Raw genomic sequence first — 20,318 nt, forward strand, 5'->3', positions numbered from 1 at the left:
TGACACCGTGATTTTGTACAAGTACACTTACCATGACACAGTGATTTTGTACAAATACACTAACCATGATAGAGTGATTTTGTACAAATACACTAACCATGACAGAGTGATTTTGTACAAGTACACAAACCATGACACAGTGATTTTGTACAATCCCACTTACGATGACACAGTGATTTTGTATAAGTACACTAACCATGACACAGTGATTTTTTACAAGCAGATACTAACCCAGACACAGTGATTTTGTACAAGCAGATACTAACCCAGACACAGTGATTTTGTACAAGCACAATAACCATGACACAGTGATTTTATTCAAATACACTTACCATGACACAGTGATATTGTACAAATACACTAACCATGATAGAGTGATTTTGTACAAATACACTAACCATGACAGAGTGATTTTGTACAAGTACACTAACCATGACACAGTGATTTTGTACAAGTACACTAATCAAGACACAGTGATTTTGTACAATCCCACTTACGATGACACAGTGATTTTGTATAAGTACACTAACCATGACACAGTGATTTTTTACAAGCACATACTTACCCAGACACCGTGATTTTGTACAAGCACACACCTACCCCAACACAGTGATTTTGCACACTATGATTAAAAAGTCAAAGATATTAAAAAAAGTTTATATAATAACAGTTTCTTTTACAATGATAATGGTACATTTATTGCTAAATCAATAAAATGAAAATGAAAATTTGTTATACTACTAGTTACTAAAGTAAGTAATCATTACATAGATTTTGTCTTCTTTTCATCTTTTGCATTTTCGGTGTCTTCAGTTATTTTAGCCAATTCCAGAAGTGCAATGTCAATTGCATCCGGGACATTAGCTTTTGAAACAGAATATTGCATTCGCTGAGAAATAAGATCTAGATTTCTTTGCAGTTGCTTAACAACGTTTGGACTAATCGATTTTAAAATATCTCCAATATTCTTGCCTTGTAAAATATCAATTTGTTTTATAGCGATTGAAAATTTGCTGTAGTCCAAGCTAGATGGAAATGCATATGGAATAAGCTTGTCTATAAATATAACTGGGATACAACCGCAGAGAATGGAGTCGTAAAATGATCTTTTGGTGGTGGATTCCCCAGGGGGATGCAGACAGAAAATTGAGTGAGTCATCCAAGAAATAGTTTTACGAATCATTACCTCGTTGTCTCTTGCGTCAGTATTAACTTGAATCATATCGTATTGTCCGTGTTTGTAATTGCGGAAATATTTTCCATAAGAGTAAGTTGTGGTTCCGTTGAATTGAGCGGAAAGTTTTGTACTTAAGGTAGATTCTTCTGGGTGCGCAACCGGAAGCAGAGTAAAAACAGTTCTTTGAGAGCCGAAACCCATGACACTAGCAGTATTTGCAGTAAAATGGATATACGAAGGATATGGCACGACGATCAACGTCTGTGCAGCTTGATGCACCAACAAATTTCCTGCTCCTTGTTCGATTGGTGCTTCTTTTTCAATTGCAAAGAACGTTAATTCTTTCATGACGGGGTATAAAAGATATGGACATTCAAAATCGGCCAGTTCTCTGTGTATCTTACCAATGGCTGAAAAATGAGGTCTCTTTTCTTTGAAATAAGGTTGTTGTTGTAGGAAAGAGACTAGAGCGCTTAAAAACCGGTTGAATAAACAGCTCTGGCAATCTTTATCTTTCACTATACATCGTAATGCTGTGTATGCGGGTACATAAAAGAAGTCAGCCGCATCTGGGTCTAAAGTTCTGTAAGGACTATTTAAAAGTTTTTGATGCATGATAACTTCTAGACCAAACTGAAAAGTATCTCGTATGGACATGTCGTCGTATTTCCCCAATTTGGAGATCTCTCTGCCAAGTCCTGAAGCCGTCATCATGCCTTTTGTTACATGGTTCGTTTTCGTAATCTCTTTAATGATGTTCTCGTTTAAAGCTGGTGGGAGATTGTATACGTATATCTTGTATGGAAAATCCATTTTAAAACCGGCCTTCAAGTCTGCAGGGAGGCTTTTTCTGTAAATTACCCTGAAATAGTTTTATTAAATTCATTATTTTTAAAGAAAACGAAGGTTTGTTTTTAAACTAGACAACATTTCTTTTGTGTGTGTGTTTTTTTTTTTTATTGTATTCTATTATTTACAGATTATTTTAGAATTATTATCGTATAAAAACAAAATGAGTCATATGCAAGCATTTTCAGCTTGAATTGAATGTTAAGTGAAAGAAAACCACAATTACTACGCACATTTCATAGCATGTGACTTATTGTAACATCTGCGCTAACTTTTTGAACCTGTAAACGTGTAATATTTTCAGCTCTATGTTTGAGCACGTATGCTTTGCCCTTTACTGTATTATAATGAATGGTAATGCTTGGCAGTACAGACTTGTAAGGATTAAGTCTAAGCCCTTTTTAGGTGCGTGAAATGTTTATTTATCAATATATATCCCTTTTGACGACCATTGACAAATTATGTCTTTTATTTGAGAATGTAAATGATATTTATTTTGTCGAGATTTTTTATTTATAAATGTATCGGAAATCGATATGGCTAAAATTTATGTCTAGACAAGTAGATTAGTCTGTATTTATGACGTGGTGCTTATGTCAAATTTACCTGAGAAAATCAGACATCCCAGTTACCATAGTAACAGAAAATGTCACCAGAAGGATTTCAAATACCGTGTTCCACATTTCACTATCTGAAAAAAAATATTTGTCAGTCTTAATGTTACAAAAGTACAACAAAGAATTAAGGAATATTACTTATTGAAAATTTTTGCGAATGTTCACAATTCAAATATCATTTGCTGATTTACTTCAAATCTTTATTTTTCAATATCTGTGTAGTTTTACCTGCAGATAACTCACCTAAAAGGAATGTTTAACGTATTGTTTTCTACATAAGCAGCACGACGGGTTTTACTGGTGAACCAGGAACTTCTTATCTCTTTCCGGAGCACCTGAGTTCACCCCTCGTGGGGGTTCTTGTCTCCGTCTGTTGATCTCATTGTAGTGCTTCTAATTTGTTTTTTATCCGGATTGTCATGGTTAAGTTTTCTTTTTCTATATTTTTCTTTTCTTTAGGATGTTGACCCCCCTCACTTCTCCTCCCCTTTGTGTTTTTTCTTCCTATCTTTAAGGTTAACACATGCGAGAAATGTGACGAGGAGCATAATCTTTGAATACATTTTTTTAATATTTTCGTTGCGTTCAAATAGCATACTGATTATACAATATATAGTTATAGTTCGTGTTATTTTATCAATTTGGAAATTTCAATTTATTTATTAATTTTACATTAAATCATTGCAAACATAGAGTTGACATGGAAACTGGTTTATTTAACAGAAAAATAATTCAATTGAAAAAGGATGAGTAGTTCAGAAATTGTCGTTTAAAATACTGCTTGGCTTATTGTTTGAGACCTCATTGTGACTTCTTAATGTCAGTTTTGTGTTGTTGGGTATCTTTCTCATTGACCGACGGATGAATGGGTGGCTCAGTGGCAAATAAATATATATTCAGGATAAGAACATGATTATGTGATATGGAACAGACCGACACGCCGAGCCACATTTTTTAACGTGCTATTTTACAAGGTAACAATCCGCAGAAAGACATGTCGACCTACCCGGACACTCAGAGCCGACCAGTCTTTGCTTTTACTCCTTAATGCCTCTTGCGTAGCCGAGAAGCAGCGATTGCAAATTTTCTAGTCTTTGGTTTGACCCGACCGGGACTCGAACCCATGCCCTCCCACACTAGAGGCGAGTACGCTACTTTGAGACAACAGAGGACCGACACTGTTCACCTATTATCTATTCACAACAAAAATTTTACTTTTAATACTCCGTGTAAGATTTATTTTAAAAGTTCAACAATAAAACATGCACAGATAGCAATTATGTATAAATAATGTACATTACTATACTGATACGTAAAACGCACGCAATGCATAATTGCGGTCCACGTTAAACCATGTCAATTTCTATAAAAATCAAAGCAACGGTTGGGATTAAAAATAATACGTCTCTCAAAATAAAATAAAATAAGATAGAAATAAAACAGACAAACATACATACATACAAACATACATACATACAAACACACAAACAAACAAACACACAAACAACGAACAAACAAACACACAAACAACGAACAAACAAACACACTTTAAATGTCAAGGTAAAATTTCCCCAAAAAATATATACGTATATTGTCGGAAAATATAAAATCTATTTGAACTCGCTACCCAACAGGACAAAAGATCTGCGAGCCTCGTTTTTCTTTTTGCTTCTAAGAGCTAGCACACACACTTTTTATATTTTCCAACAATGTACATATATATTTTCAAGTATTTTAGATACAAATTTCCGACAAACTAATCGTTTTTCGAAAATAATTGAACCGTTATCAGATAGACGGTTTTGGGATTTACTGAACAGGTTTTAAGAAAATCTGTTCTTCGTGAATGATACAATTTTGTTCGGTTATCAATAGCTCATCAAACATTACGCTAGACTCATTCGCATGAAAACATTTACGCTTGTTCTTTGTATATTACTACGCCATGTGCGATAATGCTGGTAATAATCGTACAAATGAGTACTAAATTTCGCGTGAACAATACATGAAAGGCATTTGCTTGGATATGTATGCACACAGACAGCTGCTTTATGACTTTTCCGAGACCTTTCAGAAAGGTTTTCTCTATGTGAAGTATTGTACGTGAACACAATGTAAGCAGCGTCAGACAATTTGTTTGAAAGTGATGTACGAATATTACGTTAATATAATAAGTGTGTTTCAAAAAAGTAACGTTCAGATGAAACAATGAAAAAAGTAATATCTTACCTGTTTAAACGTAAAGAAATACAGAAAATGAAAAGATCAAATAGCCTACTGACAAATTAAGTAATTTCTTTGTTGGTTTTTTGTAAACGTGTAACTATTGTGGACCTTACAGGTGTGAAGTATTAAAACGTTTTTATTATTAATTCTAATGCTAATTGATTATTTACTTTGAATCTCACAAACAAGTCTATGGGATGATGATAAACATCCAATATGAGGTTCAAAACAGGATTTTACTACTGTTTTTTTTATTCTGTTTTGTTCGAGAAAATATAAAAATATCGGGAAAATGTATTTATCAGAGACCCTAGACAAAATAACTTGTAAACGGGGGAATGGAAGATACCAAGGGGCACAAAGTCGAAATTTCGGGAGGAAAAAAAAGGAGAACACCATGGCTTGGAGAAAAACGACAATACGAAAAACAACAAACAACATAGCACAACATAGAAAATTAAAAATTCTACAACACGTACATAAAAGAATGAAGAAAAAGCGAAAAACCATGGGGACTGAACTCTGGTGCTTCCAACTGAAAAAAAAACATGTTTAGGATTACTTAAGTAGAGAGACAGTATTCGATAGTACATGCAAATTCTGGACGACAGTAATTTAACAATTGATACAAAAGGTAGTTGGCTGGAACAAAAGGCGAGAAATTTGAACTACCGCTGGAAAATGAGGGAGCAAGTGTATGTTTGACATGGGCAGACATTTTACCTTGAAACAGAATACCTACGGACCCTTTATGCAGTTAATGCAAGTTTTTTTCTTGCAGAGGGTGTGTCACTCGGCCTTCATAGTGCATAAAATTTAACGTCTCGATTCGCACCTGATAGTTTGTACATAGAATGAGCAGTCGTAAATTATTGTTCGATCTACCTAGTATGTGTTTCACTGTCAGGGTAAATAGTATTGGAAAGTGCATTTTTTTATTGAAATTTTCTTGAATTTGAATATGGCAGTCGTAAATGATATACATAAAACATATTTCCATTAGTTTTACGCATATCGATCAAAATGTCAATCGTCCTAAAAATGTATAAAATATTTGCCACTGGACGTTAAACAACCAACAATCAATCAGTCAAAATGTCATTCAGTGCTACAATTATAGCTACATTAAGCATCGGAGATAATTTCGAAACAATAATGCAAATTTAACTCCTTTGTAAAAATGTTCATAGAAGGACATTTATTTTATTAAATCTGGAAGACAATACGTTTTTAGACTTGAGTTGCTGCTATAAACAAAACAAAAATCAGAACCCCACTGTTTAATCTTAAGTAAAGAATTTAAATTAGTTACAAAAAGAACCCTCTTACTTTTGGGAGGAAATAGTATGCGATAAGATGTTCACTTCTTATGTTTATTATTCTGTGATTGCCCGATTAGGTAATCATGAACTTTTCCAAACAAAAAGGCAGGAAAAAAATTGATAATGGAAACGGGGAATGCGTCAGAGAAAACAACCCGACCAAAGAGCAGAAAACAGCCCAAGGCCACCAATGGATCTTCCACATAGCGAGAAAATCCCGCACCCGGAGGCGGGCTTTAGCTGGCCCCTCAATAATAATGTATTCTAGTTCAGTGAAAATGGAGAATTGTTTACAAAAGTAGATTCTTTGGTCAGGAGTTAAAATTAGCTGAAATTTTATGTCATTGCAGTGGACCAATTGTGAACATTGGCATAGATTACATTTTATTCTAATGCAAGTTCATCTTCTAAATTCAATGTTAGGCTGTTTGAGCCAAAGAATTCTCATGATATCCTATTCATCTTTACCTTATTATACTATTAGCACAATAAATAATTTCAGCGGAATTTTAAAAATTCCCTTCAAGAACCTCTACAATATGTTACTTCTATTAATGATATTAAATGTATAGCCACATCATAATCGTCGTGATGAAGTCTTCATGACTGTATATTATTTCCATTCACAGTTTTTTATATCAAATTGTATTGAATTAATGTGCATATTTGTTTAAGCATGCTATAATATCAACTTGAATGTCGATCATTCGTGAGACAAAATATATATACAGTTCCAGGGAACGACAGTTACATGTAAACTTTTAGCCAGATAAAACAGAGACAGATGGGTTTATGACATTTATCTTTTTAAATGACAAATTTGGTCAATCAGGTGGAGAGAGAGAGAGAGAGAGAGAGAGAGAGAGAGAAAGAGAGAAAGAGAGATGAATTAATAAGGTAACTCACAGAAAATCTGTTTAAGGTAGCTTGAAATAAAAAGTAAATAGCTATATTGCCACACGAATTCATTTATATCTAATAGTCCGGAGCACTTGATAATTGACTTCCGGATAGTATAGAAAAATGTAAACTACTCTCCAACTTTGTTTTCTGTAGCCGCCAAGATGATCTCAGTCCGTACACGTAAAAAAATAAGTAACACGTAGAAAAACAAAAATTGTGTTGTTACATAATATCGACAAAAATGTAAATGCAATGGGTCCATGCTTTCAATCTACAATAAATATTTTGTGGTTAATACTTATACCACATCTATAACACCCTGTCCTCTAAATCAGCAAGCAAATAAGAGAAGAATCTGAACTTATACAAAGATAAAACGTTCAAGGTTGTTATGCTCCTCATTCATTTGACATCATAAACCAGCAGGTAACGATTAACATTAAACCCACGGATAAAAAGTAACATTGCCCCCTCCCCCCTTAATAACTATTCATACATTGCTACATCAGAAAACAAGGTTTCAACTCACTCAGGCAAAGTTGACCTAAGATGGATTTGGCTTTTGTTTTCGGTCCTTTTTATGCCCTACCTAGGGGCATTATGTTTTTCGTTCTGTGCGTCCGTTCGTTCGTTCGTTCGTCCGTCTGTCCCGCTTCGGGTTAAAGTTTTTGGTCAAGGTAGTTTTTGATGAAGTTGAAGTCCAATCAACTTGAAACTTAGTACACATGTTCTCTATGATATGATCATTTTAATTTTGATGCCACATTAGAGTTTAGACCCCAATTTCACGGTCCACTGAACATAGAAAATGATAGTGCGAGTGGGGCATTCGTGTACTATGGACACATTCTTGTTGTTCATATATCTCTTCAACTGTTTCATTTCTTATACATCATTGGTTCTGAGTTAAAGATGAAGTACACATGTATACTATCCCCAAGCAATACCATACAACATTACGTTACAGCCCTACGGTGGCCTATAGTTTCTAACTTCTACGTCTTTCGGTTTTGTTGTGAGTTGTCTCATTGACAATCATACCACATTCTCTTATTTTTAAATCTGCTTTAGTATACAATCCGGACACAGTCTTCACGGAACCACACCGATTTCAAAGAGTCAGAAAGCATTATTTGTTTACAAACATATCATATTTGCTTAAATATGCAAAATGGATGAGACACAAATCAATCAAACTTTTAAATATTTTCCACAAAGGGATGTTCGTTATTTGCAAGTAAAAATAAAAAAATCAACGGTTGTATCGTAGAGGGTTGCTGTCTCATTGACATAAAACCAATATTTCTTTTTCAAATGTATCAACAAAAAATCTTTGTTTTTTTCTCTCCATCAAATGTACGAGTAGAATTCCTTTGTTTCAATGTAAATTCGAGGTTCCCTAATTTTTATCTATTGAAACTGATCCACGTCTGTAACTATCTGTACACAGCTTATTGTATATTTTGACATTTTGATATGCTTTGTGCATTATATGTTATATACTACTAGACGTGTGTTATACACTTATCCGGGAATTACATTTAGCCCGATAATTTATTCTTACGAAATACTCTTATCCTGGAAATTTCATGTTTATCAAAAAAATATACTTACAAGTATTAACAAGCGGTTCTATTATTTGAGATCGTAAGTTATATTGATGAATTGTATTTTTTATGCATTTACTATAAATTTACTTACAAATTCATTTAACTAATACCGAAATAAGAATCATTGCTGCCGAGATCAAAATGATGTCTCCCATGTATCTGTTACCCCTTAGAAAACTTGAAATAAGAACCAGCTCTAGTTCGCGCTATTTCCGAAGTCCGTTATCAAGATGAAGTTTTCAACAATATTGATGTTGTTTAACTTTTTATTATTTCTTCTGATGAAAAATGTCAACACTCACAGAAATGAAAAAGAAAAGGTATGTATTAATTATTTGTGGCTTTTTTTTAATTGATAAAAAGCTTGTACACACAATTTTAATCATCATAGTGCAAGTAATATGCCGAAATCTTTTTAACATATAAAATTCTTTCATGTCAAAACAATTAAATCCAAATGATAAAGAGATAAACAAGAAACTTTTTTTTTAAACTTATACCGCTCCAAACATAACCCAACTTACCCTATTTGATTATATTGACATGTTCTCAAATACCGAAAATACAGAAAATATAGTGTGAGGGTTCAAGAAAAAACTTCAAGGTTTGTCGAGGAAGAAAAATTCGTAAGATATCTTAAGTTTAGATAGATAATTGTTCTAAACCTCATAACTCATTTAATCTATGATTTTGAACATCAAACTCTTACATTTATATGACAATGGGACGATAATTTTATTTTGCGAGGGTGTAAAAGGGGGAGGATTCACTTGAAAATTTTTGTAACTTAAAACTTCATTCTTTGTGGATAAGAGAATAGGTGTGCATACTTTTGTAACAAATCTATCACAGGTGATCCCACAATACCTTATACTCTATATTTCAATTTTGCCGGTGATTAAACATTTGTAGTAATTATTCAATCGGAAAGTACAGCATCAAATACTGTATCACAAATCAAATTTAAATATTACTGATCCGACAGAAATAAAAAAATATCATATTTTTTTGTTTTTGTTCTGGGATTTTATAATGCTATTTAGAGGGTACAACGTGTATACATATTATACATAAAAAAAAAAAGAGCGGATCGATTGGTTTGAGCGTGCTCGTATTTAAATGAAATTCTGGTAAGCTCATACTAGTATATTATTTATTTTTTCCCCTTCTCAATAACTCTACAATATGAGTTTACAAATACGACCGATTTATTTTACTTAAAAAAGTGTTTTCTCATTTAAATGGATAATTTGATATATATGGACATTCGTATTTTCCTGGAATAAAATTCAAGTAATTCAATTGATTATTTTATACACTAACAGTGTATACAAAAAAATCTTGAGCTATACTCTAAAGGTACCACCGCTCTAAGCCCTCTTTGTTTGTTTTAATGTATCGAAATAAGCAGTATATGCAACTGAACCAACCATTGCAAAATTAATAAATCTGTCAACATTCAGTCATTACCGTCTCCTCGGACTGCGGCTTTCTTACTACCTGATTGGAAGATATTACCGACGCTGTAATAATTAAAGTTCTTTGATTGGTTGGGACAATTCAAACCTAGTAAATGTCTTTTCATCCCGTAGAGTGTCGGATCTAAACTCTTTAATTTAGTAAATAGATTTGCCTGGTTACCAATCATGTGTGAGGGGATGGTTCTGGATACAGTGTATGGGGTATATTCCAATGCACTTCAAATAATACTCAAAGCAGCAAAACAAATAACAATTTAATGAAAAGAAAGTAAAGACATATTCAATTCAATATTTAACACATCAAAACATCTTAATAACATTTAGACAGAAACACTTCAAAACATTAATGCCTAAACCAGGTTAGCTTAGCCATCATGACGCCACAAGGCTTGCATATATGCAGCTTAATTTCAGACAGGCTTATCGTAGTTTGTTTTAATGTGCATCGCACTCAGACAAGGCAACCCGTCTTTTGGCAATTAAGTCATATTCAAATATTTTAATTATTTCATTTAAATAACTTCTTTCAAAATGGTAAGCAAAAATAAATAACATTGTAAAATTATAGCAAACGCCAAATAAATAAAGGAACTCAAATGTCAGTCTTGCTCAAAATATGAATACTAAATAGAATAAATCAAATGTAAATGAAATATTATCAAGCAAATCAATTAACAGCCTGAATAATTAAGTTATGAAAAGGGAAATAATTCATTCCTATTACACATGGTTACAAGAGCGCAATTATTCGTAATGCATTTTCCATAGGGTACCAGTGGTGTTCCGTATTTTTTTCTCGAAGACTACACAAACTAGCAAAAAACGGGTAGCAGTTCCTGTTACTGGAAATGCCAGTGTTGCATAACAACCAAAAAAATACATATGGTCATGCGGCAAAAATTGACTTAAATTGCAGTTGAAAAACATCTCTATTTTTTTTGCTTAATGAAAAGGGCATATTTTTAATGGCTCCGACGTGCAGAAATGGAAGATATTTTCTATACTTTGTAAAATGTGAATTTGATTTTCTGGACTTTTTAAACCTAATTGGATAAGCTTTCGATTAAAAGTAATTCCAATCCTGTATCATCCAATCAGAAGCCGTACAAGATTCTATTTTGAGTACCATCTTGGGGTAAAAAACTTGCCGGTAAAATGTAAACAAATAATTGCGCTCTTGTAACCTATAGCATATCGGTACAGCACAGGTAACACTTATCTATAATAGCCGAATCTCCTGAAGATTTGTAAACACACATGTGATTATTTCAATCCAGTTGCTCACTGTTACGTACATTTTATACGTGAAAACATAAGAAAACTTTTAGGACTGACGAGACAGCATCTCAGCGATAAAAGAATATGTTTGAAAGAACTATGCACTTGGCTACCTTTTTTTCTTCAATTCGTTTTTAAAACGTCTTGGCTTCTTCAACTTGAATAATAGAAAATAAAACTATATATCAAACGAAAACTGGATAAAGTGAGAAACAAGTTTCTTTCACTAGTGAAAATTACTGCTTCATTGCTTATCTCAGAGTTCGAACCCTACACGTGGTAGCTTGGTTCGACTCCAATCTTAATTGACTAGGATTGACAGTTTCCTTGCCGAAGGTCAGTGGTTCTCTCCGGGCGTCCCAGCTTTCTACACACAAAAAAACCTGGTCACCATGAAATAGAAAAATAATGATAAAAGTGGCGTTAAAGACCAACAATGAATACATCAATCATTGTATATCTTAGACGTTTCAAACACATCTCGTAGTTTTTTTAAACACGAATCTATTTTTTTTAAATTGAATTTGACAATAGCAATTTTCCCGCATCGTATAATGGTGAATCCAGATAACACTGTAATATGTGCCGTTGGACATGAAAAAGCTTAACCTCTAATAATTTTGAATAACTAGGAGAATAGATGAATTTTAAAGCAGAACTATGTTAAATATTTGTCAGCTATTTTAGGGGAAAGCAATAAGTATTGAGCAGATAATTCAGATTTCCGAGGATAAGGCAACATTAAAGGGACCTGTCTTTAAAGGTTGGTGTGTCCATCATATTACATATGTGGCAACCTTTTGTTTAAGGCTTAAAACAAATTAAACTTTTCAAAGTTATTCAAGTTCCATTACAAACTTAATGTCGACACCTTATAATGTAGAATATCTATTTTAAACAGAAAAGGGTAATTTCTATGTCAAAAGATTGCAAAATTTCTGAGAATGAATAGAACAGTCCCTATTCGAATGCAGCATTCGCTAACTTAGTAGACATGTCTTTGACAAGCAATACTTTGAACCACTGACAGTGTCTTTAACGATCCCATGCGCAAAAATGACAAAATTAAAAAAACAGAGTATTGTCCCTGCTAAACTGAAGAGTGTAGGTTTCAGCTGGAGAGTTCCCGATGAAGACATTTTTTTTTTCAGTTAAAAAATTTGAGGTACACAGTCTACAAAATGAAACAAAAGTTGAAAATATGATGCTCGTCTTGGCGTATACTCAAAAATGTACTTATTTGGGACTGCTTAGACATGAAATGATGTCACAAGACACATGCGACCAGTCACGGCTTTTATAGAACGAGTTGCCCCCTCAATCATACACCTTTGACACATAGTCCCACAATGCCCTAATGTTCTAAAGCATAATAAAAAATATCTTAAAATCCACTATAAAAGAAATAACATAACTAATAATTTTAACCATAAAATTTTATATGAAAAAAAACCCCACAGATATTAAAGTTTACATTCATTACAAATGACAGGAACTATATTTGTAGACAATCGATTACGAGCGACCAAACAGGTCATTTTTGAAAATCAGATCATTTCGTCTTTTTCTATTTAGTTCTTTGAGTCTCTTTTTTGCTTTTTTTTTTTCACTTTATTATTCATGACATGAAAGTTTTATCCTTAACTTCATGTTCTAAAACACATACGTGTGCATTGTGCTTCAATGAAAAAATATGGGGTAAACGTCAATGAGACAGCCACCTAGTGACAGAAATAACCAAAAGACATGTGCTCGGTTTGACGGTAAACCAGATATATGCGAGATTCCCTCACGTGATAAAGGAAGAAAGATCATTCACAATTTGTCTTACATTTGTTTTTCTCTCTTTTAATTAAATAAAAAAAAAACTTTCGAATGTTGAGTTCATAAGATAAAAATATTCCCTGTGGAACCCCCCCCCCCCCCTTTTCTTTTTTTGGTGCTCTCCAATTTCAACCCCCAAATAAGGCTTTCCAATCTAATTAAAATTAAAATCTTGCTTTCTAACCAATCTATTCATGTACCGGACCGGGAACTTTCTTTATTTAATAAGAAAATCTACAGTGCCGTTATATAAATGCATGTTGTCTGCTTGGAGTCCCCACCCGAAAAGAAAGAAATAGCCTAACTCCAAGATGCTACATTCCTGCATCACGTGATTTTTGCCACGTGGAGCTTACGTTAGAATGAATACCGAATATTGAAAGTGAAACTACAGTTCAAAACATAAAGTCCGAAGGCACATAGAAGAAAAAGAAGGATTTTTTTTTGCAAAGGGTGCCGGGGTAATCTTCTCTGTGTTCATAATATACACGAAATATTTGCCAATGCCCCTTGTCTGTTCTATAAATTGTAATCCTGAGTTTTCTATCTGTTACTGAAATGTTTTTTTTCTTAGGTTATATTTATCTATACTCAGTAAGATAATCTAAAGGCAACACAAACATTTTAAAACGGAGATATCAAATAATTTCTTTTCGAATAATATTAATTTACACGAGAATTTTTATCTCAGGGGGCGGGGGCGGGGGCGGCGGTACTTCGACCTTTCTATGGCAGGGGTGAGCAGCTGAGACATCCAATACCCCACCCTTTTTTATATATATATATTGAATGATAAAAGAACATACATGTAGTTACCCTAGCTATCATATATTTTTTTTACAATAAGTATATATACCTGCTCATAGCTATCAGTGTTACGCTATTTCATGGGGAGATACTAGTAAATAGATTTGACAAATATCTTAAACATTTACGAAAGTGATTTTAGAGACATATATACACAATCTCTGGTGATTTTAATTGCATCTGTAAAAAAAAATATCGACATCTGATTAGTTTCAGATTCAATCATCAACCTTGTCTTATATTTCACCTAAATTTCTCGACCTCATGCAATATCATGAAACTTCAAATAGTGATCTATCCCTCATCCCTCATCCCTTCCACTCATTACATAATAAGTGCCCCCGCACACACTCCAAGATCGTTGGGCTAAGTTGGATGTTGTCTAGATCTACCTAGCTAGCTCTTCCTAGCAATATAGCAGACGTTGAAGAACAAAAGACTAAAAATATATCTAAAAGGGAATATAAGAAGAACAAAAAACTACTCTCAGACGATAAAAGCAATTATACATGTATGCAAACATATTTTAAGCAATGTTTAATTTCTATGAATGATTTTTAAGGAGATGTGAAGTATACATAACTAATTTAGACAACAACCCAATTAAGCAACAAACAAAACGTGACAATTTACTTCTAAAGTTCAATCTACGGTCTTCTTCAATGGACATGTCATTACAACATTTTAAAGTATTTTATCCTCCCAAGTCTAACTATGATATATAGAATAGTTGTGAATATGTGAGCCACAATTTGTTCCTGTGAAAAAAGTTCCAGTGGAACAAATATCACAGGAAATATATTCTGGGAGAACTTTTTTCACAGATAATTTCTATATGATTTGTTCCATCTCTATAAAATAAGTTCCACAATTTACCTGGTGAAATAAGTTCTGGGTTTGTGAAATTTGATCCTTACGTAGTGAAATACGTTCTGGGTTTGTGAGATTGGTTCCTTACCTGGTGAAATAAGTTCCTTGTCTGTGAAATATGTTCCACTAGTTATACAAGTTATCTTTAATACTGAGCATTGTTATCAGTGAGTTTAAAGTTATAATTCAAGTACATTATAAAAACATGTATTAAATTGATAATGTAATAAATAAAAGGTGTAAACATCCAATATGGATTATGTGGAGTATAGCAAAATGTTTAATTACATTATCCATAAAAAAAATACCCAAATGACAATAATTTAATGAGTCAGAAATGCGAAGAATATGAAAAATCCATCAGAAAATTTTTATAGATCAATCATTTATTTATGAATATTGCAATTCAACATATGTTACTTCATATCAGAATTTGTAGAAAAATGAAATAGTGTGTTTTAAATGTTTATCACAGTTGTTAATCATAGTTGTGCATTTGTTTTTTAATCATATTATCTACGTACAATATACATGATATATATGCTGACGTAATTTGAATTTCTAAAAGATTTACCTTATTTTGAATGTTTTCGTGTTGTTTAAAGACTTCAATGTTGAGTATTAAATTTGTCAGGTACAACTATAGAATGTTTTGCTTGATATAAAGTTAATGCATCATGCTAATCTATAACACCCGGAACTTATTTAACATTTAGTAAACAAATTAGTTCCGGAACAAATTTTACAGTGCTGGAACATATTTCCTTATAATATATATTCCGGGTATAAATTTTCTGTGATATAAATTCTGGTGGAACATATTTCCTATGAAATAAGTTCCGGCGGAACAAATGTCACGCCGGAACAATTCGTGTGTTACAAAAAATAATTCAGATATTACTTGAAGCTATGAGCAGGGTCAGGAATAAACTTCTAATGTTTGTTTTGGGGTTTATTGACTATTTATACTAGACATGCTATATGAGAGAAAGAGAAATAAAAGAAAATTATAAATTTAAAAGGTGAAAATACTGTTGGCATTTTAAAAGATTATTCTTAATTGTATGTTTTCTACAAGAATTGTAAAACAAGTATAAACATACATATACTATGATCATAAAACAAAAAGACATTTATATGCCAACATACGAACGGTCTCCATACAAAAGATTATGTCAAGCTTTTAAGGGTAAGTATGATAAGGGCCTTATTCGTCATCCAACATTAAATGGTATAGTAAATAAATATGAAGATATTTACAAGTAAAACAATAACAAAAGATACAGTATCAAGCTGTATGCTTAATAAAGTTTTTGGTCAAATTTGTTGATTCTCTTATGTTGATGGCCTCATAGTGAACTTAAAATAGCTTTGCAGAACTTATCACCTTCTTTATAACCAACGACGTCCATTATAATTTGAAAAAGAATGGCGACGAAACTACTATGTTTTGAATTTCAGGCGCTTACAATAGGTCTTATATAACAAATTACCCGTCTCACGACTCTGAGTATTTTTCATCAAAAAATATAATCAAGAAGTCCAATAAAACCAGATAATCTGAAAAAAGAAACATTTAATTGTAAGTATACTCATTATTCAAATATAGAAAAAGAGGCGTGGGGCATTCCACATTGCAGTCCAACTACAATTAATAGACAAAATCTTCATCGACAACAAAAATAACTATACATATATGTGAAGCTTTACATTTTAAGGATCATTTTTGAAGAGATGTGAGATACCATTGGAAATATATTAATTGTGTTCTTATATGTTTAAATTTTACTACGTTTCACTCTCTACACTTTTCGATGCCTATTATGAACGAAAAACTTTCAGGTGGAAGCGGCCATACTTTTCTAACACAAATAAATAAGCAAACAACAAAAGAAAAAGTCAACGAACAACTCCGATATCTGTTTGAAAAAAAATAATCGATAAAAAGACATTACCCCTCCATTTCCAGTGTTAATACTTTCCCCAAAAGAAATTGGTAAATCTAAAAAATTGTATGAGCCTTTTATAATTTTTGTAATCCACTACAATTTACATACAATTCTGAACGAATTAAACTACAGAGAGAAAACATTATCCACTTTCATCAGCTATGAGACGGCTAGCTTTTTAGAAAAGCTATTACTTGTTACTAATAAGCCTTCAAATAGATAAAGTGAATGGAGAACTCTCCATTCACTTTATCTATTTAATTTGGATGACTAATTGATTGTTGTTTGCTTAAATAAATGTGGTATGCATGCCAATGAGACAACTTTCCATCCAAGTCACAATGTGTAAAAAGTAAACAATTATAGGTCAAAGTACGGCCTTCAACACGGTGCCTTGGCTCACACCGAAGTCCAATTGCAATTTGTTATGAATATTCAGGAGAGAAACTATAAACAATACAGTAGGCACGTATTGCATGGTATGTCGACTGGAATGAATGGTTTGGAATTTGGACTGCCATAACAAAAAATAAAAAAGGAGCATTAATACATATTTTCCCTTCATAACATATTTCCGGGATAAGAGTACCGACATATGAGAAAACATTACAGGCTAAATTTTTGAGACTGATATGGAAAACGGTCAAATTAAAAAAAGAATAGCACTGTTTAGTCGTTATTTCTGTTTACTGTGTATTGCAAACACAGCTTGATTATATATTCTGTCTGCTCGAATGTCCGTTTAGAACGTACAAATATTAAAAAATGTATGATGTGAGCACTTTGCAAAGAATGTGATTAAAAGAAAAGGGGACACAACTAAGGCATCGCAGCTACTACCCTGATTTTCTGCTGTAATAGAAAGTAACGGATACATGGGGTATCTATCAAAGACACAAATCAGCAAGTGCACAGCCAAAAAAAATGCAAAGGAATAGGAATTTTCTTTTCATCATCTCAAAGTCAGTGAGGCCTTGAACACAGAGCAAAAAAAAAGAAAAAAAAAGGAGCATATACATATTTTATCTTTTTACATATTTTCGGGATAAGGGTACCGACATTATTAATTAAGTAAAATTGTAAGCGAATTTTTTCAGATAAATTTCGATAAAGGTACAATCTAAAAAAAAACATAAAACATTGTTAATCTTTATAATTTAGATAAAGGTATACACATCGTCGCATTATATATGACTTGAAAGTGAAATGTTTTGTTTATTGGAATCATATTGGCCACACGACTTTAAAACGGAAAAGCATCTAAAATAAAAAATGTGAGCAGTTTGCACAGAATATACGAAATAGATATATATGAATACATATATCCAAACATGTTATTTTGAAGAGAAAGGAAAGACTTCTGAAAGCATCGCAGTTACTTGCCGCTTTTCCCTGCATCACATGTTTTCCCTTCATAACATATTTCCGGGATAAGAGTACCGACATATGATATAAAAATTACAGGCTAAATTTTTTAAACTGATTAGGAAAACGGTCAAATTAAAAAAAAATAGCATTGTTTAGTCGCTATTTCTGTTAACTGTGTATTTCAAAACAGTTTGGGGTAAATAATAATATATTCAGTCCGTTTAGAACGTTCAAATATACACAATTTATGATGTGAGCACTTTGCACAGAATATGATGATGAAAAGAAAAGGGGACACAACTGAGGCATCGGAGCTACTACCCTGATTTCCTGCTATAAAAGAAAAGATAAGTTATGGAATATCCATCCATGACACAACACCAGAAAGTGAACAGAAACAGCGCTTTTATTGTTTTTATTCATTTCAAAGTCACAGTGAGGTTTCAACAGGTAGCAAAAAAAAAAAAAAAAAAGAGCATATACATATTTTCTTTTTATAACATATTTCCGGGACAAGGGTACCGACATATTATTTAGAAATGCAAGCTACATTTTTCAGATCAATTTCGATAAAAGAATAATCTATGAAAAAAATATGGCATTGTTCAGTCTTTTTTTTCTTTTTCTTTTTTTTCTTTTTTTTTATATTTTAACCAGTCTTGCAAACAGATTCCGGCATAAAGGAAACATCCTGTTCGCTCGACTGTCCGTTTGATGTGAGCAGTTTGTAAAGAAGGTAAGAAACAAAATTGTTTTATTTTGGAAAGAAAGGAAAAGCAACTGAGGGAATTTACTTACCCTTGCAACAAATATTTTCCCTTCATAACATTTTTTCCGGGATAAGGGTAAGACATAAAAAGTAAAATTGCGAGCTAAATTTTCCTGACCAACTTACACTGTAAATATAACGCTTAAATTTAGATGTAAGTGTTACATGTTTAGGTCTAAATATGTTTAGGATTGTGTTTAAATTCTATGTTTAGATTTTAAACATGTAATGCCTATCTATTGTGTTTAGGTCCTAAACGTGTAATGTCTATTGTGTTTAGATCATAAACGTGTAATGTCTATTGTTCTTTTAATGATTCATCTACATTGAACAGGTGGCGCTGCTAATAAATAATATTTGAAATCAAACAAAGGAAAAATGAGGTCCTGTTGGCAAATATTGATGCCGATACCAATGTGACAGAGTGGTGAAATATAAGTCGTCATAATCATTTACTTTTGAACTCATTCATATGAGTAGCGAGTTCAAAATCATCTTGGAAATTTCAATGGGTTTATGTTTTAAATTTGTAACACTAGAAATAGTGTAGGTGCAAACGGACACAATTCGTCACAAACTCCAAATGATTATCAATAGGGACACCTGAAATCAAAACAATATGTACATACCTAAGCCCGAAAATTCCTAAACATTAAAAATTTGAGTCCCTCAATCCCTAGGCACATAAATTTTCAAAAAGCTTAATGCGTATAGATAAAAGTGTTTAGATGATTTTGGCGTTTCAGAAAGTGGGACAAGAATTTGCTTAGGATTGTGTTTAGGATATAAACGCTATTTGTGTAGTGTAGATAGAGGTATAATAAAAAAGATTATAGTATTGTTTAATTGATATTTCTATTTACTGTATTGTGGTTTTTTTTTAGTGTTGGAAACAAAGCTATGGGTATTTAGGAGTCAGTCTGTCCTCTCGACTTTCCTTTTAGAACGTTAAAGAATATTACAAAAAAGTATTGTGCTATTTTATCAAAAAGCGGAGACAACCGAATCATTGTAACTAATATTTACATAACTCCATTGCATATTTCAGGGATAAGAGAACAGACATAAAAAGTACAATTGCAGGTACATTTTTTGCAAACTTATTCGCATGCAAATCTAATATAGAAATATTCATTGTTTTATCGTTATTTCTAATTTAATTGTGTCGTATTTGTTTTACGTCTTGCAAGCAATTTTTAGGGTATATAGGAATCATTCTTTCCACACCACTGTCCGTTTATACGTTTACGTATTTAAAAAGGTATGAT

At 32.6% G+C, this 20,318-nt stretch overlaps 1 protein-coding gene across 2 annotated transcripts; it reads right to left on the reverse strand.

Annotated features, from left to right (window-relative positions):
• Positions 1 to 643: 643 nt before the first annotated feature.
• On the reverse strand, positions 644 to 15,214 carry LOC127723473 (uncharacterized). Of its 2 annotated transcripts, none has more exons than XM_052230124.1 (3): positions 15,053 to 15,214; positions 2,633 to 2,717; positions 644 to 2,039 (listed from the first exon to the last, which is right to left on the reverse strand). In XM_052230124.1, the coding sequence occupies exons 2-3, from the start codon at positions 2,707 to 2,709 to the stop codon at positions 764 to 766; spliced, it is 1,353 nt and encodes a 450-aa protein (XP_052086084.1). In that variant the 5' UTR covers positions 2,710 to 2,717; positions 15,053 to 15,214; the 3' UTR covers positions 644 to 763. The 2 variants fall into 2 exon arrangements, with proteins under 2 accessions (XP_052086084.1, XP_052086085.1); XM_052230125.1 differs by lacking the exon at positions 15,053 to 15,214 and adding an exon at positions 4,873 to 4,984.
• Positions 15,215 to 20,318: the final 5,104 nt, after the last annotated feature.

The sequence above is a fragment of the Mytilus californianus genome, unplaced genomic scaffold (assembly GCF_021869535.1).
Source record: "Mytilus californianus isolate M0D057914Y unplaced genomic scaffold, xbMytCali1.0.p SCAF_13, whole genome shotgun sequence".
Lineage (NCBI taxonomy): Eukaryota > Metazoa > Mollusca > Bivalvia > Mytilida > Mytilidae > Mytilus > Mytilus californianus.

Excerpts from the sequence above, each read along its gene's own strand:
- LOC127723473 (XM_052230124.1), bottom strand. The coding sequence starts at position 2,709 with ATGTGGAACACGGTATTTGAAATCCTTCTGGTGACATTTTCTGTTACT. Across the intron at positions 2,040-2,632 it reads GGGATGTCTGATTTTCTCAG|GGTAATTTACAGAAAAAGCC; the intron begins GTAAATTTGACA and ends AAACTATTTCAG.